The sequence below is a fragment of the Myotis nattereri genome (assembly GCF_964212035.1).
Source record: "Myotis nattereri genome assembly, chromosome: 10".
Lineage (NCBI taxonomy): Eukaryota > Metazoa > Chordata > Mammalia > Chiroptera > Vespertilionidae > Myotis > Myotis nattereri.
In genome coordinates, this window is record NC_138085.1 from 60,811,608 (window position 1) to 60,832,092 (window position 20,485).

Genomic DNA, 20,485 nt, shown 5'->3' on the forward strand with positions numbered 1-20,485 from the left:
CAGTTTAGTTTATCAACCATTTATTCAAAATTTCTCTGGAAAGGACCTATTTTGAAAGAAGCCTGGAGAACAGCAGCCGTCAGATGTGAGCCCTGATAAAGGCTCACTTTTCATTCATAGTCAGAGCCTAAATGTGCTCTTCTTGTACCTAAACAGATAATAAGCACTCAGCACACTCCTCCTCCTTGACACAACACATTGAGACTAATCACACATAATTGGAGAGGAGGAGCAGAGGGCTGGCCACGCTATTGTGTCCAGAGGACAAACGGTCAGTTTATAAGGCTTTGGGCTGATGGAGTCATTTCTTATACATCTATAGGGGGAAAAACCGTCCTGTTTAAAAGGGGGAAAAGAATGAGCCAGGGAGATAGAAAAAGAGATGGCAGCTTTAACACCAATTAATTTGAGAGAGATCACAAAGATATGCTTTATTTTTATTAACCAGGATAGAATCATCATGTTTGTGGTTTTATACATTAAAAACTACCGCCACCCAAATGGAACAAAGACCAAGGTATTTTTTTTTTTTTTTTCAAAAATGGGGGTGGCAATCACCAAAAGGAAATTCTGTCTCAATTAGAGGCAAAAATATTTAGGGTGCTTACAAATCCAATTCAGATAGCAGACAAGCTATTTATAGATATTTAAAGACAAACAAAGGTTTAGTGCAGGAAGAGCAACAAGCGGACTGAAAAAAGAGAGGACGGGGATGGCTGGGGAATAACGTGGGTGAGGACAGGTGGGCTCCACAATCACACGTGGAATGTCGCCAAGGTGGCGGGGGGCCCACAGCTTGGGGGCTGGACAGGAAGCCGACGGCTTGCTGCATATTACACACATTACAGATTTCTGGTTCGGGAAAATATTCCCTGTGTACTTGATGTTTTCTTCATCTGTTGAGCAGCTTAGTCTTCTATCCACTTTTGGTTAAAATAAGCAGAAGTGGGTAATGAAGGTTTTCTTCATACATATCCTGGTTTTCCTTTTTCAACTGAAAACAGTAATAGAAAAAAAGAAAGGTAAGGAGACTCAGATTAGGAATTTTTACCAGTCGATTTAAATGTTGAGTATAACGAAGACTTCTTACCTAAATATATTGTTCTGGAAAAAAAAAAAAGCAACTCAGTGGCACTGACACATCAACATGACGCATCAAGATGAGAATCTTTTTTGTTTTGTTTTCATAAACAGTCACCCTGCATTTGTGACCCCCAGGAACTGTGAGGCACTTCGGTGAAGGCAGACCTGGCCAGCCATTTGGCATAGAAGGTTCCGGGAATCCAGCGGGCAGGCCTCTCAGACCCCCGTTTGGAGACCGTGGCAACACCTGGGCACCAGGGAAAGGCTTGTGGGGCCCAAGACATTTCAAAGACTCTCCAGGTCCTTCCCAGGGGTTTTAATATTAATGATAAGTAACTCAACAATTCTTTTCTCCGGGGGAAAAGCGTATTCCAACAATCAGAGCAGCAGGCTTCGATACCGCTCAGGTGAACTCCCAAGGGCCTTCCCAGGGCAGGCAGATGTGCAAATCCCATCAGCATTCTCCAATCTGAAGTACACTTCTCCTCATTGGCTAGAGTAATTCTGATAGTCATATTTATATGTATTCTAGCAAATAATAAATTGCTATTTATAAAGACAAAATCAATATTTCTGAGCCACATTTTAATTCATTTTTTAATTTATAAGAATCAGAAATAAATACTTTTTTTCACTATACATGGAACCAATTCCTTTATTATTTCAAATCAGACAAACCTCCCCCTCCCCCTTGATGCTAAATGAATGGCTCCAACATGACACTTTCCAGGATTAGTAAATCTGGGGCATAGCTTGAATCTTCTCAAAGCGCATATTCCTTCCATATCATATTCCCACACTGTGGCACACCCACACTGCTCAGGACAGGAGCAAGGAGCCTGCTCTTCCTTTTCTACTGGGGAAAGTAAAGGCACCTAGTCTTCACTTCCAAACCCGTTGCCCTAAGATCTGATGGTGGTCCAATCAGTCACGTGACTTCATTCTGTTTTCTTACACGGAGTTTGTTCTATTTACAGATGAGTAATTATCTATTTAGAAAGAGCCTCGTGGATTTCAGTTGCCACCAAAATAATGACAGTGTTATTCTTAAACACACATCCCTCAATATCACTAATTAACAACAACAACACACACACAAAGAAATGGCTTCCCAAACTTCCCAAACCACGCCCACTAATAGGGGCCAATCAACTGTAAATACCTTTGATGTCAGTTGCCGTAGTGATAGAAGGAGCACACCGAGATACTTCACAGAGGGAAGAGGGGCCGAGCTAGCTAAATTCTTCCTCAGGGACTGGGGATCAGGGAAAGGTGATTACTCAGCGTGAGTCAGCTGACCTACTCACTCACAATGCACTAATACACAGACTCAAATGAGCTCTGTATAAAGTCCCTGCGGTAATACGTGGGGTAAATAATTCTTCTGTAAATATGGGTTAGAAATCACTTTTAGCCTGGATTCTGTGCTGACCTCTGGAGGCTGAAGCCGCGGCTTCCTTGCTGGGAGGGACCGGGGCCCACCCCGTGTTGAAGGTGAGCCCTTCCCGAGATGGGGAAGAGAGGACAACCCTACACCCCAACCCCAGATCATTTCCGAATCCAGAACACACACAAAGCTGTTAGGCAATGTTTGCTTCGCTGGCGGAATGTTATGTGGTTTAAGAATAATGCCATTTTCCCAGGCTGTCCTTCTTTGCCCAATGAATAATTTTAATGTTAAGAAATACAAAAGCACCTTGAAAAAAAAAATGAACAGAAGGGAAATTATGAATAAAACAATCTTTCAATTTCATAGGTTAAAACAGGGTCTTTGAAGACTGAACCAAGTTCTATAGCTGCTATTAGTCACGTTATGCTTTACTTCCTAATTGGATGCCGCACGCTCAGCCTCGCCGGGGCACGAACAGCAGCAGCGGGAGCGGAGCTCAGACTGTTTACCCTTTACAGTACCCACAATTATCAACAGCCCACCACACAGATGACAAGCACCAGCCACTTGTGATGTGGCATTTTGAATAGAGAAGCAGAAGTGCAATATGGCCGTGCTTTTCACACAATGTACTGACTTCACAGCCCAGCCGAGCCTCTCTTCATGGCTAAGTACAGAAATACAGAAAATAAACACACGGGTGGTTTTGTGAAAGTTGAGAGAGGGTGGAAAAATACCTATGGCGTGTAAAATTATATTCCAAAGAAAATTTGCATGAATGAGTGCAGTTTTAGCAACTAATTTCAAGCCAGGGGCGATCTCAGAGCTAGGTCTCTACCTTGCTAAACCATTTGCTATCTTCATATCCTTTCAGGTTCCCAGCCACACCAGCGGGCAGTGCATTTCATTCCCAGCCCCGGGGAGACCCAGAGGTTGGGTAGGGGGAGGGAGGTGTTTTATTTTTCTTTCCGTTGCCTGGACGAACAGAAAGGCAGTATTTTAAACACACACACACACACACACACACACACACACACACACCCCACACCTTTAGCTGCCTGGTCCCCGGGCATGCTGGCTGCATGGTGTGGGCACCATTTAGCAAAAACACTGGCAGAAAAGTGCAGAATGGCACCGTTTTGATTACAGGCTTGCTTTTGAACGGAAATAAAATTTCACAGTTAACAATGAGAGGTGAAAAGTTTAAGAGGCAAAGCTGTTCCTCCTGATCACTGACTGGTAATCAGCTTCATGGGTGGTTGCCTAAATCTGTAGATTTTTTTTTTTTTGTACCTTGCACTACTGCCAAGATTGTAACTAATTTTTCCCCCTGTTGTAAGAGGAGGGGTGGAAACCTCGGCACAGAAGGCAGCTGTGTATGAGTGACGTGAGGCACTAATGCAGAGGGCAGAATTAAAATTCATGAATCTCTTCACAACCATTTGTGTAACAAGATTAAGACGGGACAGCGGAAAAGAGCGGCATTATCAGGCGTCTTACAGTCCTCCAGCTGGTTACGCTCTATTCCAGCACAGTAGGGCTAAGAGGATAACACGCGGCCCCGAGGAAAACGGCCGCTCCTGCATTTGGGAGCGAGCTCGTCCCTGGGACCGTGGGGGTTTGGCCGGAGATGGAGAGGAAGAAAGCTGATTGCCGCTCAAGATGGAAAACTTTTAAGCCCCGGCTATTAGCACGCGGCGAACAAAAGCGGCCAGGGTGGAGGTTCCCGGCGGCCGCCGGCCCCTGCGCGTCCCCGAGCCCCGGGCAGGCGGGCGGCTGGCGGGCAGGGACCCGAGGGCACAGGGGTGCTGGCTTTGGAGCCGCCCCCTTGCCTGGGTGAAGGGCACCCGGGCTGGGCGAGGGACCGGGACGCTCCCCAATTCCCACCCCCACCCTGCCCCCGCCCCCACCCCCCACCTGATTGGCCTCTGGGAGAGATCCCGTCCGGGCACCCTCCCCTTGCCCAGGAGACCTCCACGAGCGAGCTGGGTTTGGGCCAGCACAGGGTAGGCGCGGCTGGGGCGGGAGAGCCCAGCATCCTAGCTCTGGTGCCGAGGGACGAGGCATGCTCTTGCTAGCAGCTCACCACCAATCCAGCGCAATTGAGCTCACCAACAATCAACATGATGGGCGCGCGTCTTGTAGCATTTACCTAGGACGCCCCAACTCCTCAGAGGATCCCCTTAGGATGCTACTTCCTGGGAACAAGACGCAACGTTCACTGCTCACCACAACCAAGAGGGGAGGAGGACTGCTTCTTAGCCCAGTGTCCACAAGTTGGGGAATTTAACTTTTAAGCAATTATGGAGAGATAAAAATGAGGCCACTTATGACATTTTATTTTTGTGGGACCAATCCGCCCATGATTATTTATGGAGTACTAACTGTGGGCATAGACATACATGTATCAATGTAAAGGTAAGTGGCATGCTTAGTGATTTAGGGAGTGATGCTTTGCAGGATAGTGTGCAAGGCTGAAAAAAGAGGACGTTGCTGTCTACTAGCTGCTGACAATCTAAAGTTCTAGACAAAGGAAAGGTGGCCACCAAGGACTCAAATACCTCCCGTGTTCCAACACACTCCAGGTCGCGCAGGGAGGTGAAGAGGGTAGAGGAGAGGGAAGGTAGCAGGCCAGGTGCCGACTTCTCTGCTGGTGTAGAAACCCAAGCCTTTGCTCTCCTGAGCTGTGGCTGAGGTTCTAAAAGCATTTGTTGTTCTGGGGGGAAAGTGGATGACAATGACACTGAGGCAGCCATCATCCAATCCCCCTATCTCTAGCCCTAAGCAGGACAGAAGGCAGATTGTATTGCTTTGGGTAGAGGAGAGCCCCCCTGCCCCCCCCCCCCCAGGTAAAGCCTCCAGGGCCATTCTTTTTGTTTCAGGGCGGGGTTGAAAGAGGAAAACATGTTCTGGAGAGGCAGGTAAGATCTGAGTACCATGCCATTCTGCTTTCACTTTCTGATTGTAAGCAAAGGGCCCAATTCCAACAGTGAGGGGACATGGTTTAACCCCTCCAGTTCACAAAGCATCATTTCTATTCCAGGGGCTGAATGGAGCTCTTAGAGACTCAAAGAGGTGAACCCATTCCCAGAAAGTGAGGATTTCCTTTCTTTTGCTGGGAAGATCAGGTCCACTTTGTATATAATTTTTCAAAAGTCCGTAACTTCTGCATTAAATCATAGTCCTGGGTAATAAAGAGTGCTATTGGTCTTTTTATAGGAGAAAATTAAGGTCAGGCCTTTACTTTCCTGCAGTCACAACTTGCAAAATTATGGCAAGTCAAAGTCTCTTGCCAAGGTCAGACTAGTTCAGAGAAGGGAGATTTCTGTAAGGCACAAAATTACATAAGCAATACATGTCATGCTAGTCACAGTGACGTGTATTAGCAAACGTGAGAGTCCTAAAGTTTTCAGGCCACTTGCCTCTCAGTGTCCTGTATTGCTGTATACCCATAAATAATAAAAAGGCTGAGAACACTGCTTTATGTAAGCAAGCTTAGAAATCACTCTCAGATAAGTGCTTTTGACCTAAATCTTGTAGCGCCTCGCTCTGACATCTAACCCCACAACTGTGAAATTCTGCAGGAGATTTAACAGTCTCAAACTGCCGACTGACCCAGCCATAAAGCAAGCAGAGATAAAGATTTACAGTCCAACATGATACAATTAGACAGTCACCTTCTATTTATTTCAGTGCAGCTAAACATTTAACCTACTTAAAAGCCCGAAGCTTTTTCATTAAAATATAAATGCTTGTTTATCATTCGTTCTATGCCACCTCCAGGCATCCTATAAATTAGCCTATTATAAATGAAAAGATAACTTTGTTTCCGAGAAAGGAGTAAACAAGAATGGTTTCTGTAAAATCCTTCTAGACATGCAAAGATAAAAGATGGCTTTACCACACAAAATAATCAGATACACGGAGCTGTTCAGAAGCAGCACACCTAAGTACTTTAATCAAATATTTAGGTTACCTGCCAAAAAGACCATGATCTCTTCAAAATGCAATGCGGATTAAAGTGTTATCTAACACAAGCAGAAAACTAACCTTGGAGTGGAAGTTTGAAATGTGTTCATCATAATTTTCATGTCTTTGGAGAGAGAAGCCAGCTTTTTCAGCTAGATTGCAAAACTGGTTTAAAGTAGTCCCTCGGCGTGGGGCAAATACCATTGCTTTCCCCTGGAACATTAAAAAAGAAATGTACACATTTTAAAACTGGCAGGCAACCAAACATCGCAGACACCGGTCAAAGCACTTAACATACTGATCTCAGGTAGAAAACTCAATTGTTCTGGAGACGTCCACACAGGATGGGCATTCACAGTGAGAACTATTCCACGGACAGCTATGCATCAAATAAGAAAAATATATATTTCTTAGTCAAATGGCCAGTGGCTTTTCAAATAATGCACGTAATAAACAAGATGTGACTCCAAGTTGGTGTTCTGTACCACATGCGCCTCTTTTGGGTCTAGTGGTTGAAACAAAAGCACTAGATTCTCAAGTAAGTGGTCCAGGGCAGTGCCACCCACCTTGCACTCGCTGGCAGCTGCCAACACACCCGCAACACAGCTCCAGGGCATGTGGCAACAGACGCCTGTAAATGTGAGTTTATTGTGCCCTGAAATCTCAGTACCAAGAAAGCCTCCGCGGAGACAAGGAACCACAATCCCCAGTGGGGAATTTTCACGTTTCAGTCCTGCCACCAGCCTTATCTGGGACCACGCTGTCAGCTACAAGGATCTTGGTTTCCAACTTCATTGAATCCTTCAAAATGGCCTTCATTATAGCAAAGCAGCTCCTCACAGTACTCAAATGATTGCTTTTCAAAGAAAGTGGTATAAAGAGGACAAACGGGCTTTTCTAAATAAAATGCACAACCTTATGAGACTGTTGCAGTGGGGAGCCCGGGAGGACCTGTATACAACATACACCGGATTTCAGAAACCCACCAGACATGAACCTCCACGTGGGTCATGTGCTCGCTACTGGGTGCATGTGGATTTTTCCTCCCCCTCCCAGATGTGCACAGAATGGCTAAGCTTCAGGATCTTCTTTTCTCTTTATTTGGTTAAAAGATGGCTGTGTGCTTCTGTTAATTTCAGGGTTACACTTCACCTCGATGCAATGCCGCTTCAGGTTTTGAGAGAATCACAAACATATCCCACTTTCTTATGAAAGGTGGTTTACCATTCCCACCTGCCAACCATTGACTGAGCGCGCAGTAGGTGTCAGACTCTGGGAGAGGGGCTCTCTGTTCATTGTCTTCCTGAAATCTTCAAACCACCAAAACGTGAGGATTATCAGCTCCATTTTACAGGATGCTCAGAAAGGTTGACTAATTGGCCAGGATGACACAACTGGTAAATGAATGGAAACGTATCTGACTCCAATGCCACTTCTCTCTCCCAGACACTGCATTGCCTCCTCATTGGTACCAGTGGCGGCAGTAATAAAAATAGCTACCACTGTGCTGGGTGCTTCAACCTCCCCTTCAACCCCCTCAACAACCGTGTAGGGAAGACATTACGTTTCACAGACGATTCAACATGCAATGAAGGGGTTGAAGAATACAAGGAAGGACTGAGTGGCAGAAAGGGATTTTGGACGTAAAGGGGGTCTCCACCATTAAAGAGCTGCGTCACCTCAGGAAAGTCAGAAAACTAATCTCAGAGCGGTTGAGCCTGAGGACCTTGGAGATGTTAGTCTAATCTCATCGAAGTCATCCTAGCCGACCCACTGAGTTTTCTCATCCAGCAAATGGGAAGAACCAAGGCTGCCCCCCACCCCCAGCAAGTGGTGAGAATCAGATGAGGTGATGAATATGGAAACAGTTTGAAGACCAGATGTAAGACTAGAAACATCTACAGCCCCTAATAGTGCTATAAAAATTCCGTCAATTCTCTCTCCTTGTCATTCTCTTTCCCTCATTTACCTGCAAGAAAAACCCCCATACACTGCCCCGGACAGCAAGCATGTTTTCATACTGTGTTTACATAGGCATGTACACACTCAGGCACATAATTATAGCAGCACCAATCATGCCAATACACTTAAGGTTCTGTCAGCTTTTCTCATATTAATTGCTATTTTCAGGTGGTTTTCAAACTTAGCAGTAAAAATGCATTTGGATGTGAAAGTAGATATAATACAGGGTCTCAGCAGGAGAGCAAAAATCTCTATTTAAAAAAAAAAGTGAATACTAGTAGGTCATTTTAGTCATTTCTAAGAGCTGGTTGCCATTCTGGATTTTTGAATAATGGAAGTTTTTTATTTTATTTTAAATTCACTTGCAAAAACTGTCTTACATTACAATGGAAGAGTTGATTTTTAACAGCTATTACCTAAGCCAGCGATTTCAGTCTTTTTCATCTCATGGCACACAAAAACTAATTACTAAAATTCTGTGGCACACCAAAAAATATATTTAATTTTTTGCCGATCTGACAAAAAATAGGCCTAATTTTGATTGATTTACAAAAATAAAAAATAATAGTAATTATTTTCCCTTTTTGCTCAATTTAAAAAAAAAAGAAAATCAGGTGCCTATACTTGTATAAAGGATTTCTGGTACTAAGAATTAACCAATCAGACAAAACCTTATTCTGTGTTGTGACCAATAAGATGCAACTCTATTGCCCTAACTGGTTTGGCTCAGTGGATAGAGCGTCGGCCTGCAGACGCAAGGGTCCCAGGTTGGATTCTGGTCAAGGACATGTACCTTGGTTGCAGGCACATCCCCAGTAGGGAGTGTGCAGGAGGCAGCTGACAGACGTTTCTCTCTCATTGATGTTTCTAACTCTCTATCTCTCTCCCTTCCTCTTTGTAAAAAATCAATAAAATATATATATATATATATATATATATATATATATATATATATATATATAGATGCAACTCTATTATATGACCTATATGTTTATGGTACAAAACAGGGCATTCACACCAGAAGGCTATTGTTGTATTGGCTGTTGTCATTTTTAACATTTGACCATCTAAGGCAGGGGTCCTCAAACTTTTTAAACAGGGGGCCAGTTCACTGTCCCTCAGACCGTTGGAAGGCCGGACTATAGTTTAAAACCATGAACAAATTCCTATGCACACTGCACATACCTTATTTTGAAGTAAAAAAACAAAACGGGAACAAATACAATATTTGTATTTGCATGTGGCCCGCGGGCCGTAGTTTGAGGACCCCTGATCTAAGGGAAAAGAGGCCAGTGCCCCTCACTAAATAGTCAGGTACTACATTTAAAATATATATATATATATATATATATATATATATATATATATACTTTTATTGATTTCAGAGAGGAAGGGAGAGGGAGAGAGAGATAGACACATCAATGATGAGACAGGATCATTGATTGGTTGCCTCCTGCACCCCTCACACCGGGGATGGATCCCACAACCTGGGCATGTGCCCCTGACTGGAATCAAACCCAGAACCCTTCAGCTCGCAGGTCGACGCTCTATCCAAACCAGCCAGGTGGTACTGCATATTTTAAAAATCCTGTGGCCCATGGGTTGAAAATCTCTGATCTAAGCTATTTATCATCATGTTTACAGGGCTCTGCAGTTCTTGGTTGGGGTGACGCTTGCATTTACAAAGCACATGCTCTCCACAGTGCACCCCTTGTTGGCTGGGATGAGCTGTTAGGGGACTGCAACGAAGCCTATGGCTGCGCTCTCTGCCCAGACATCTCTTTCCTCCTTTAGGCCTCGGTTTACCTGTCCTCTCACCACCCAATCTAGAACAGCAGCCCGCCCCCCCAATCATTACCCCCTCTCCCTGCTCTATCTTTGTTCTTGGCACTCATCACCTCCTTGTTTGTGAGTGCCCGCCTCCTCTGGCTGGAATGTACACTCCATGCCAACGGGATCTTCTAATGTTTATTCACCGCATTTTCGCAGGACCTAGCCGATAGTAGATACTCAACCAATATTTGTTGAGAGAATAAACCAAATGCTGATGTTGAATCATCTGAGAAATACGAGTCTTTGGGGATTCAAAGGCCATCTCCTATTGCTTATTCTTTAGAAAAGATTTCCTCCAAGAAGCATTTGTAGAGTCAGCAACTATGGCAGGATATGAGAGGGCACAATACTGGACCCACGAGAAAGAGAAAAAGCAAGCAGGACTTTTAATCTTTACTCAGTTATGAGTTTTAAAATGCTTCCTTTTCATTTAATTAAATACAGATATTTTTGAGATGTGGATTCATACTTAATCGGGACAACAGTACATCATCCATTCTGAATGCTTCAGTAAGCATCCACTGAGCCCTACCGAGTGTCTGCATCCACCCCACAGAGACTGGTTTTAGGACACACACACCCATCTCAGTAGAGCCAAACCCTTTGTCGGGTCTAATCAGAGGAATACGACTTACAATTTAGGCTGCAAAAATCAAAACAAGAAAAAAAAATAGATTTCAAATTAGCCCATCACTTTAGAAAAATTATTTTCAATTTACCAAAGCACAAGTTTCTAAGCATTCACAGTCACGGAGTCATTTTAAACGAAGAATGAACACTCAATTGAATGTAAAATTTTGACTGATGAGCAGAAATTTGAGAGATTCGTTTATCCCTGGAGAGGAGAGAGGAGGAGTCCCACTAAACAAGGCGATACTGTTTACATTGAGAGTGCAGTTGTTGCTGTTTCGCTAGACTAATCCGTACTCACCTATTAAAGGGTGTGCACTTCTGGAAAAATAAGTATGCTTAGGGTTTATTTTAAAAGGAATATGCTATGCCGACGAAAGGCTTTTATTCCTCTTGCATTTCCAGGCAACCAACTATTAAATACCGATTACATGTCTAAGCGTGTGTTTATTTTCTAGCCTTTTCTCTACCAGGTTTCTGAGATGCTGACTTTCCCTACGTCCCACCTGCTTCCTCCCATGTATCTCCCAGCCCCTCCCCGATTTCTCTTCTCCCACTTGCTCCTTAATGGCCAGTGGTCCCCACAGCTCTGCCTGCTTTTTATTCGTATTCTGTACAGTCCTAGGCCATTGGACCTAAGTCCAAAACGTCAACCATCACTTATACCTCAAAACTCACTAGTATGTAACGGCAGCATTCACCCGTATTTTCAAGTGTCCACTAGATCTCTCCATGGGTGAGTTCTGAAAGTGCCTTTAGCCCATTCCATCTAAAATGGAATTCAATATCCTTGGCTCCAAGCCCCTACTGTTTGGAGCCAGGTCACTACCCACCTCTCTCTCTCTCTCTCTCTCTCTCTCTCTCTCTCTCTCTCTCTCTCACACACACACACACACACACACACACACACACACACACTCAGACACACCTACTGGGTACCAAGCACTTCCACACTCGTCCATTTCTGAAGCGAAGCTAGGCACCTGGGAATCACGGCATTGCCTTTGAAACCCTTTAGGGCCACGCCTCCCCACCCACCCCACTGGCATCTGCTGCATGTGGCTCACGTGCGGTTTTTGCTGGGCACCCTGAGGACTTCTTGTATCTCCCGTTGGATGTGCTGAGCCTTGAATTATGAAGAACTCAGGACCCACCAGCGTAGCCCCAAGTTGTTTCTCTGTGGGCCTCTTGTGACATCTTCAGATCTCTGGGCCACAACACCATGGAGGAGTTGTCTTGGCTCAAGAAAACATTGAAAGCAGCTCTAAGTAGAAATAAAACCTTTGCTATTATCTTAGTATTGGACTGTGACTTCACAACACACACGCTCAGCAGGGGGTGGTCCTCTGGAAGCAGAACAGCCAGCGCTGAGAGCTAAGAATAGTTCAGCTCTTCCTCTGGTTACCCCCAAGCTCTGGGAACCCTTCTAGCCCAATGGCACAGGACATGGAGCTGCAGGTCACTGCCAAGTCCATGCGACCCTTGCAGGATGCACCTGGGTGGAGGCCTAGGGAGTGCAAGTGTTGTGCCTCCCTAGATTCCCCCAAAAGGGATGAGTTTCCTGGGGGGTAATTTTGGAATGCCCACGTGCCATCCACAACTCGGACTCCCCCCTACAGTGGACCTCTCACCCCTTAATCTAGAGCCCTGGCCGTTTGTGAACAAGGAGCCTAAGCCAGGCCCTCCTCCCATTTCTAATGCAGCTGTTCGGTGCAGGCTCCTCTGATCCAGGGTCCCTGCTCCTCGCGTGGTAAGGAGGACATCTACTCTAGGGCCCTGCCTCCTCCTGCTAGGAGCTAAGGGTGAGTAACAGCCGTCAGTAGGGAGGGCTGCTGTCTTCGCTCAGGGGGGCTGCTGTGTGGAGCCATACTTCAGGCCAGGGGGAGTGTGGTTCAAGGTTTAATAGAGGGAACAAGGGGCCTGCTAGGATTCCAGTCCAATCTACACTTAGGTCTATTCATAGCTTGGGCAGTTTTTTATTGTGAATCATGAGGATGATTTACAAAAGATTCTGGGAAAATCATGCAGATCTGCTGCAAAATGGAGTATCTGCCACCAACAGGCCGGAAGGAGGCTGGCGTGGAGTGCGGTCCTGTTTGTGCAGGGCAAGATCCAGGAGTCCTTGAAAGCACTGCATTATATATGTGGCCTATGAAACATTTCCATGGAGGCCTTTACACCCAAGAGTCTCAGTGCCTCTGAAAATCCTCACCTTGCAAATGCTCACAAGGCTCACCCAAGGTTCACAGGGGGGATGGAGAGGCCCCAAATTCCCTTTTCCACCCTCAGCTCAGGCTGCTCACCCAACTAGGGCAGCAGCCATCCCCGGCGTGGGCCGTGCCCCTTCCTCGCCTCAAGACCTACTATCCACCGCACAGAGGGAACTGAGAAGCCAATTTCCTCTAATTGATTACCACTTACCAAGCTGTGGCTACTCCTCTGAGAGGTCTATTTAAAGTTTCTGAGCTATACAGAGATACAAAATAAAAAGCAACAGTGTGAGGCAAGGATGATTATCAAATTGCCCTGGGAACCTTCCATGTGAAAACAGATATAAAAGGAATATTGAAAGGTAAGTCTCACTGAGGTCAGAAGACTGGCGCAACCCCTCTTTTAAAAAGACTTTAGAAACAAAACTAGAAAATACTTCACACACACACTGCAGTCTTTGCTCAAATAAATTTGAGTTCCTGCCCTAGACTGACTGCATTAACATTGTTACGCTATTTTAAACTCGATGGTACAGCGAGAGCCTTACATACTTAAATTTTTTTTCTTTTTTTTAATGCATGAGCTTTAAACTCGTTTTCTTACTTTAAATAGACGTATATTAACTCTCTGTTTAGGCTGCAAGACCTCCTAGCTTAGTATAACAGCCCAACAAAATAAGAGTGGATACAAACTCTGTAATTTACTCACAGGCATAAATGGATATATAAATGTAAAAATGTGCACAATTTTTATGCCATGTGTGGCTTCATTGTGACCTAATGTTTATAATATGTAAATAATGGCTTCCTTTTAAAGCAAAGAACTTTTAATATACAGATTCATCTGAAGTCCTTTTTCTTTAATATAAACAGAAATAGAAAAAAAAATGCCTTTGCAATAAATACCCAATGACAAAGGTTACCATTGAAGGGATTTAAAATGACAGAAGTCAACAGAAAACTTTCCATATCATACTTCTACTTTCATATGAAGATATTGCTATCAAAGGAAAAGACTCAAGAAATTCTTTGATAAAAATAATCTCACACTATCTTTGAAGCAGTTTCATTTATTTTACTACCCACTGTGTTCCTTATCTGAAGGCCAAGGGTAAGAAGTTTCCTGGTTATGATTAGGAAAGAATCTGATAGATCAGAAGACCCAATTGAAGTTGGACATAATAAGTATTAAAGTATCACATGACATTAATCCTGCCATTCCATTACTCTCTCCATCTCTGCGCGCAGACTAATTATTCTGAACCAGTGTTCGGGTGGAAACAGGAACTACTTACCCCGGGCTGGAGCAATCTCTTTATTGCATCGACCAGGCTGGCTCTGTACTGGTCCAGAAACAGGCTGCCATTGAGAAGAGAGCAGAATCCAGATTAAACTGGGTTTTCAAGTCTAATGATACTAATGGAGACAAGTACAGGGCTAATTACACCTGTTTACTCAACGCTCAAGAAGAGACATTGCATTTTTCTATTCAAATGTCTTGCTGGGGAGAAATAAAGATACTGTGGTTAGTGGTACTGCAATGGAAGCGAAGCCAAGTCATCAACAGGCAATGGGCCCGGGTTATTCACACACACTGGGCCCCAGGTTATTGTTAACGGGACGATTTCTAAGCTTCTGTTTGGAGGAAGCTCTCCCAGCACTTGCTGCCATTGGAGCTCAGTCTCTGTAGACCGGCCCCCGCACACGGAGGGTGCTGTGCGACCACCCTCCAAAAACAAACCGCTGAATCACCTCCGGTGGGGACGGCTTTTAGTGACTAGGCATAGCACTGAGGTTAGATTCCACCAGGGGCCTAGGACTAAATGGCTCCGAAAACGAAGAACAAAGGTAAGGCTTGGGCGACGCATCATGGAGACCATGGCAACTCTGGATTCCTCCCGCTTGATCTGCATGTTGACTTTTTTCCAGTTCGCTGTCATCTTTCTTTTTTATCCTCTGGTCTCTGGAGAATTTGTTGTAGCTCTACCGTCCCTTTGGCTAGGCTGGCCTGACCCCATGCTCACCAGGCCTTGTCGTGGAAAGTTTGGGACAGAGTCTGCTTATCTGGGACTCGCATCCTAGGACACGGGGCAGCCTGGTGCACCAGCCACCCCAGGAGGAGCCTAAGTGGGAGCCCTCTCCCATTCCCAACGCTGTCGTTGGGTGCAGGCCCCTCTGGTTTCACCTCCCTGCTCCTCACAGAGCATGAGTAAGTACTGCCTACTCCAGGGCCCTGCCCCATCCTTCTTGGAGCTGAGGGTTTCGGCCGTCAGCAGGAGCCACATTACAGGCAAGGGTGGGGTGTAGTTCACCGTTTAATAGAGCTATGGCTCTGACCTCTCTGCTGTGTCACCTTGACAAGTCACTTCCCATGAAGCCTCTGTGTCTTTATCAATAAAGGCCCACCTCTGTGGCTGTGGTGGAATCAAATTAATAATACATATTAGTTGGCAAATATTTGTTTTTATAAAATCTGCCTTTAAGTCATGTGAATCAGTGACTAATAACCATTAAGGATGGAAAAGGAAGAAATCAAGTTATATCTAAGTGTCTTAAAACTTTTTCTCTTCGGGACTATATACCTTATTCTTTAGTGAGGTAATGATATCCTAAGTTTTAATAATTAAGCATTCTGGTTTTGTTTTTTAAGAAGATTATCATTGTGGGAGGATATCTCTGTCCGGTACTCAGGCCTATAGAAAACCTGGCTGGTTGGGGTACATAGCATTAAGCAAAAGACCATGCTCAGTTTATACCTGTGCATCCTAAGAGCTGATAAGATCATTAGAATAAAAACAGCATCTTAAAAGCTGAGTTTAAAACATAACCTTAAAAAGTACTATTTCTACTTAATGTTGGTAATGGTGACAGGTATATTAATTAGCATCCCAACTTACTGAAAAAATGCAGCTCAACACACAGGACACACTCCAAATACAGTAATGCCGTCTACTCCATCCCAACCAAATTTCCCAAAAGTAATTCCTGCAGTTCCCTAAGTGGTCTTTATTCCAAGCAAGCTCACCTGTCTCCTAGCTCTGATGCAGAATTTATAATGCTTTGCAGGATAGTCCTATGAGCAATTTCAATGTGCTTTAGTAGGAGTGATATATAATCTCGGGAAAATTCGACCCTTAAATGGTCCTAATGGGCTCAGAGAACAGCAGTAGCTTAAGTGGATCTATTTAAAAAGGCTGAGAGGGTCAGTGATGGGGATGGAGATACCGTTTCAACTCTCCCCTTCAGTTACTGATCAAAGTGCATCGACAGTCAGCCTAGGTCGGCCATTAAAACACACAGAGATGTGCACACACACACACACACACACACACACACACACACCCCTCTACAGAATTCACTCGTGGAATCAAACTTGCTTTGTTCCATTGATCTGAACCACAGATTTTATGAGAAAGGAAAGGTGGCAGGCCATTTTCATCCCTTCCCTTAGAATCAGTCTGTTTTGAGCAGCGCACAGAGCATTTACAGCTCCTCTCATAGGGAAATTAATTAGTGCAGAGGAAAGGAGGCATTTCTCTGTCACTATCCACAAAAAGGAAGACCTCTTGTGATTTTCAAGGTGAAATGTGCTCAGTTACATTCGACGTTTCAGACTAACTTGCAGCGGAAGAATGGCCTCCGTCAGTAGTTATCCACTGACTGCTGTGGAAGCTGGCCCTCGTGCCCTATGCTGATCCCACTTGCTCTTCCCGCTAGGTTGCAAGATCTTGGGCACATTGCACATCGTTTTGGGACTGTGTCCTCAGGTGTGAGGGGAAAGGGCTCACTACGTTTGGGTTAAAGATCTTTCCAGGAGTAAAATTCCTTAAGGTGTGACTTAGAAATATCCATGATTACAGAATCTGAAAGAAATCAAAGAAATTCTAGAACCTATTTGGAAAAAAAAATTTTTTCCCACAAAAACCAAACTTAAACAAAAATCATTAAAAGTAAAAAAGAACAGAAAATAGAAACAATCCAGTGTCCATAGTGAAAATGCTGAGAGCAAGGGAGGTGACGTGCCTTCCCCATTTCTTTCCCACATCTGGCTGCAGGAGTGCCCAGGTGGCGCTGAGTCCCACACACCTAGCTCCACGCGGCAGGCTCCGGGTGGCATTTCAGACTCTCTTCGAGCCGTTAGAGTCCAAGGGTGCAGAATCGTTTTCATTTCTGCAGAGCTACAATAAACTGGAAAGCCATCAAATGCTGAATGAGAGCGTTCACTGGATAAAAAATAAATAAATCTGACTTCCAGGCTCTTAGATTATTGGGGTTGAACAGGAGTCTGGAAAGGCAGACTTCATAGTAACAATCACTCGCTTTTCTAAGCTCAGCAAGGACTGGGCTGGACTGCATTCCAGTGCAAAGGAACTCATATTAAATTCAGCATTAAACAAGTCAACCAAGGAACTTAATAGGCAGGTGTGTGTGTTTTTTTACACCTGTGGTTAAATATTCTAATATTTTGATGCTTGTCCACAGCATCCCTTTTGCAGTACCTCTATTTTCCTTTCTGTTTATTTCAAAGTTGACATTTTACAAGTTATTTAGGAACTGTTGAACCATGAAACTATATTTCATTGTCAAAAATGCTGAACAGTTAAATAATGACTAGCTTTCACAGCTTTCCTTTTTATTTTATAATCTAGTCGAGCTAATAATTTAGATGTGAGCCAAGAGACTATGTCTTCTGGGAAATGAGTTATTTCCCCTGGTACCCACAGGTTTGTGAATGTTTGAATGTAAATATATGAATATATGAATGATTCAAGAACATAAACATATCACCGCCTGTTGTAATCATGTGCATTTTTACTTGAGCCACAATGTGGGTTGGGAATAGGTTTGTGAATAGAGCTTGTTTTCATGTAAATGGGATCAAGCAGTACCACTGGTTAGCTATTCAGGGAATCAGACAATGCCATCCTTGCTGGAAATGCTTCAATAAGAATTTAATCCATGTGCCTAATATTCGAACTCTGTGACTCTTGCTTCATATTCCCGTGGCCTAATCCAGATCTCATTGGCTGACAATGACTGAAGGATGGGGTGAGACTTAAGTGATCTATTTATGTGTGGTACCTATTTTTGGCACTGAGCATTTCAGGTTTCATCTTGGTGGTAGTGTCTAAAGGGAGCTTTCTTTTCCTCCTCTGTGACATTCAAAAGAGAGAGAGAGAGAGAGAGAGAGAGAGAGAGAGAGAGAGAGAGAGAAAAGCTGCATGGTCTGCCTGCCCGCCCCTAGAAGCAGCATCCAGGCAGAAACTCTGATAGAGAATTGCCAAACCTACAGGACAATAAAGAGCTCATGGAGCCCTGGGCCTCACTGCTATCGGCACAACATGCATATTACAAACACCGCTGTACTTTCTAAGTTTCTAAGCAGCTTACCCATCCCTGTGAATATGAAGAGAGACCATTCCCAAAGCATTTCTTTTGGAAATAATATCAGCATCGCAGTGAGAGTAGCTTAATGTTTCACATTTCCTAATGGGAAATTATAAACAGGCTGACATTCTGGCACTTAGAACACCAGGAAAAAAAACCCCCACTGAATTAATGCATAGAAAAGCCATTTATAAAATGAAACTTGGTCTATTTAGTTCATTTGAATTCATACATTCTCACAGAGCCACTAGATGTGTGTGTTTGTGATGTGTGTTTGTGATGTGTGAGTATGTGGTGTGTGTACACTGTATTATGTTATACTATATTTGTAATGAAAGCATTAAGTGAATATGCATTATGTATACCAGTTGTATGTGATCCTGTTGTTGGCAAGGAAAAAAAAAAGACTATTTTTCAAACATGTTGTGTGGCTATTTTTAACCTGAAAACATTAATCATAAAAGAGCTTAAATCTTACTTCCTCTGCTTGTCTCTCTGGTACAAATAGGATGACATGGTGTGAGTGCCCACAACACAAGGTATGACAAGGACGGGCTGTTTTGATATTTGTGCAAAGGACAAATGTAACCCAAATCTCTTGGCCAGCCCTGACTTTCCCCACGTAATCAGAGCCCATCCATGTGCGACCCATCTAAGCCTCCAAGAAGATGCTGCCCTCGGTCCCTCTTTCTGCTGCTCTCTGATCTGACTTTCCTGCTTAATCTGATCTAATCCTGCCAGCATTATCTTCATCTGCGCAATGAAACCTGGAGGATCTTTCTCATATTCGGGAGGAAAGTCACTTACTAAATTACATACTCAAATTATATGGTGAGATTTTATTTCCTTATTTTCGATTAGATGAAGGATGTAATATTGAGACACACTATCAATGATTAATCAGGAATCTGTTTCTTCCTTCTTTGGAACAGGTTTTCTGAAACTGGGTTCAAAGACACTAAAAGGGCATGGAAAACTAGAAAATCTCAAGCTAAAAATAAAATGAAATATTAATTTTTTATTGAGAAGTACTAATCAGAAGAAAAAAAAAAGAAAATCTAATTTCATTAACCTGGGTAGAAAAGTTACCCATTAAAAATTGTATTAAATAATAATAATCATAATAATCATAATAAAGATTTCCTGAAAATGTCATCCTATTCACTCAACTCTCTGAGAGGGAGTCTTCTCTGGACTCTGAGTCTTATGATTCAGTTTATCAACATAATAGATCTTTAGAATCTGAACTTAGGTGTCATAAAAACATCAAGATAAACATACAAATAAGATCTTACTCTTAACAGGAAAAATAATTGTGAATTGTCAACATTTCCCATCCGCTGAAACAATTATTATTCAACACACATGAAGAAAATACATAAGATTAGTTGAAATCATTATTAAGGTTTGGTACATATTTATCCTGTAACTTAGGATCAGACTGTCATTAACAATTAGTAGACCGGGCTAAAAGAGAAGACAAAATATGTAAATTATTTTTAAAAAGCAGGCATCTGACAGAGATTTTAATATTATTATTTGCATAACAATTAAAATGTAATTTTATAATTCTTATTTTATGTATAATTAAATATCATAATTGAATACATTGAACAGTATTAGATAGCAAACATACATTTTAAGAAAAGCTATTTCCCTAAAGATATTCCATAGATATGTTTATTTGCTGGAGCGTATATGTGTGCACACATACATATATTCCCTTATATCAATAGTCAGATCTCTCCTAAGAAGTAAGCTAATTGAGCTGCTTGTGTTGATAAACTCCTTTTTCTCCAGACTATTCCTCTCCGAGCCATAATTATTTGCAATTTGCCTAAGTCGTCCATTTACTGATACGTCAAGCATGAAACAGAGGCAATTCCAGAAAATGGAAATGCTTCTCAAAATCAATCTTTGGGAAATAATGTGGTAGAAGTTACTGTGTGATAGGGACTACCTTATAACTGTCACATGGAGATGAATATTAATTTGTTGAGGTTAAGGTGGCTTTGTGCTT

At 43.2% G+C, this 20,485-nt stretch overlaps 1 protein-coding gene across 1 annotated transcript in view; it reads right to left on the minus strand.

Annotated features, from left to right (window-relative positions):
• Positions 1-403: 403 nt before the first annotated feature.
• Positions 404-20,485, minus strand: part of CAMKMT (calmodulin-lysine N-methyltransferase) — a 281,601-nt gene continuing 261,519 nt past the window's right edge. Inside the window, 3 exon segments of the mRNA XM_081100572.1 lie at positions 404-994; positions 6,524-6,655; positions 14,373-14,436. Of these exon segments, the coding sequence (XP_080956698.1) occupies positions 917-994; positions 6,524-6,655; positions 14,373-14,436 (274 nt within the window). The 3' untranslated portion in view covers positions 404-916.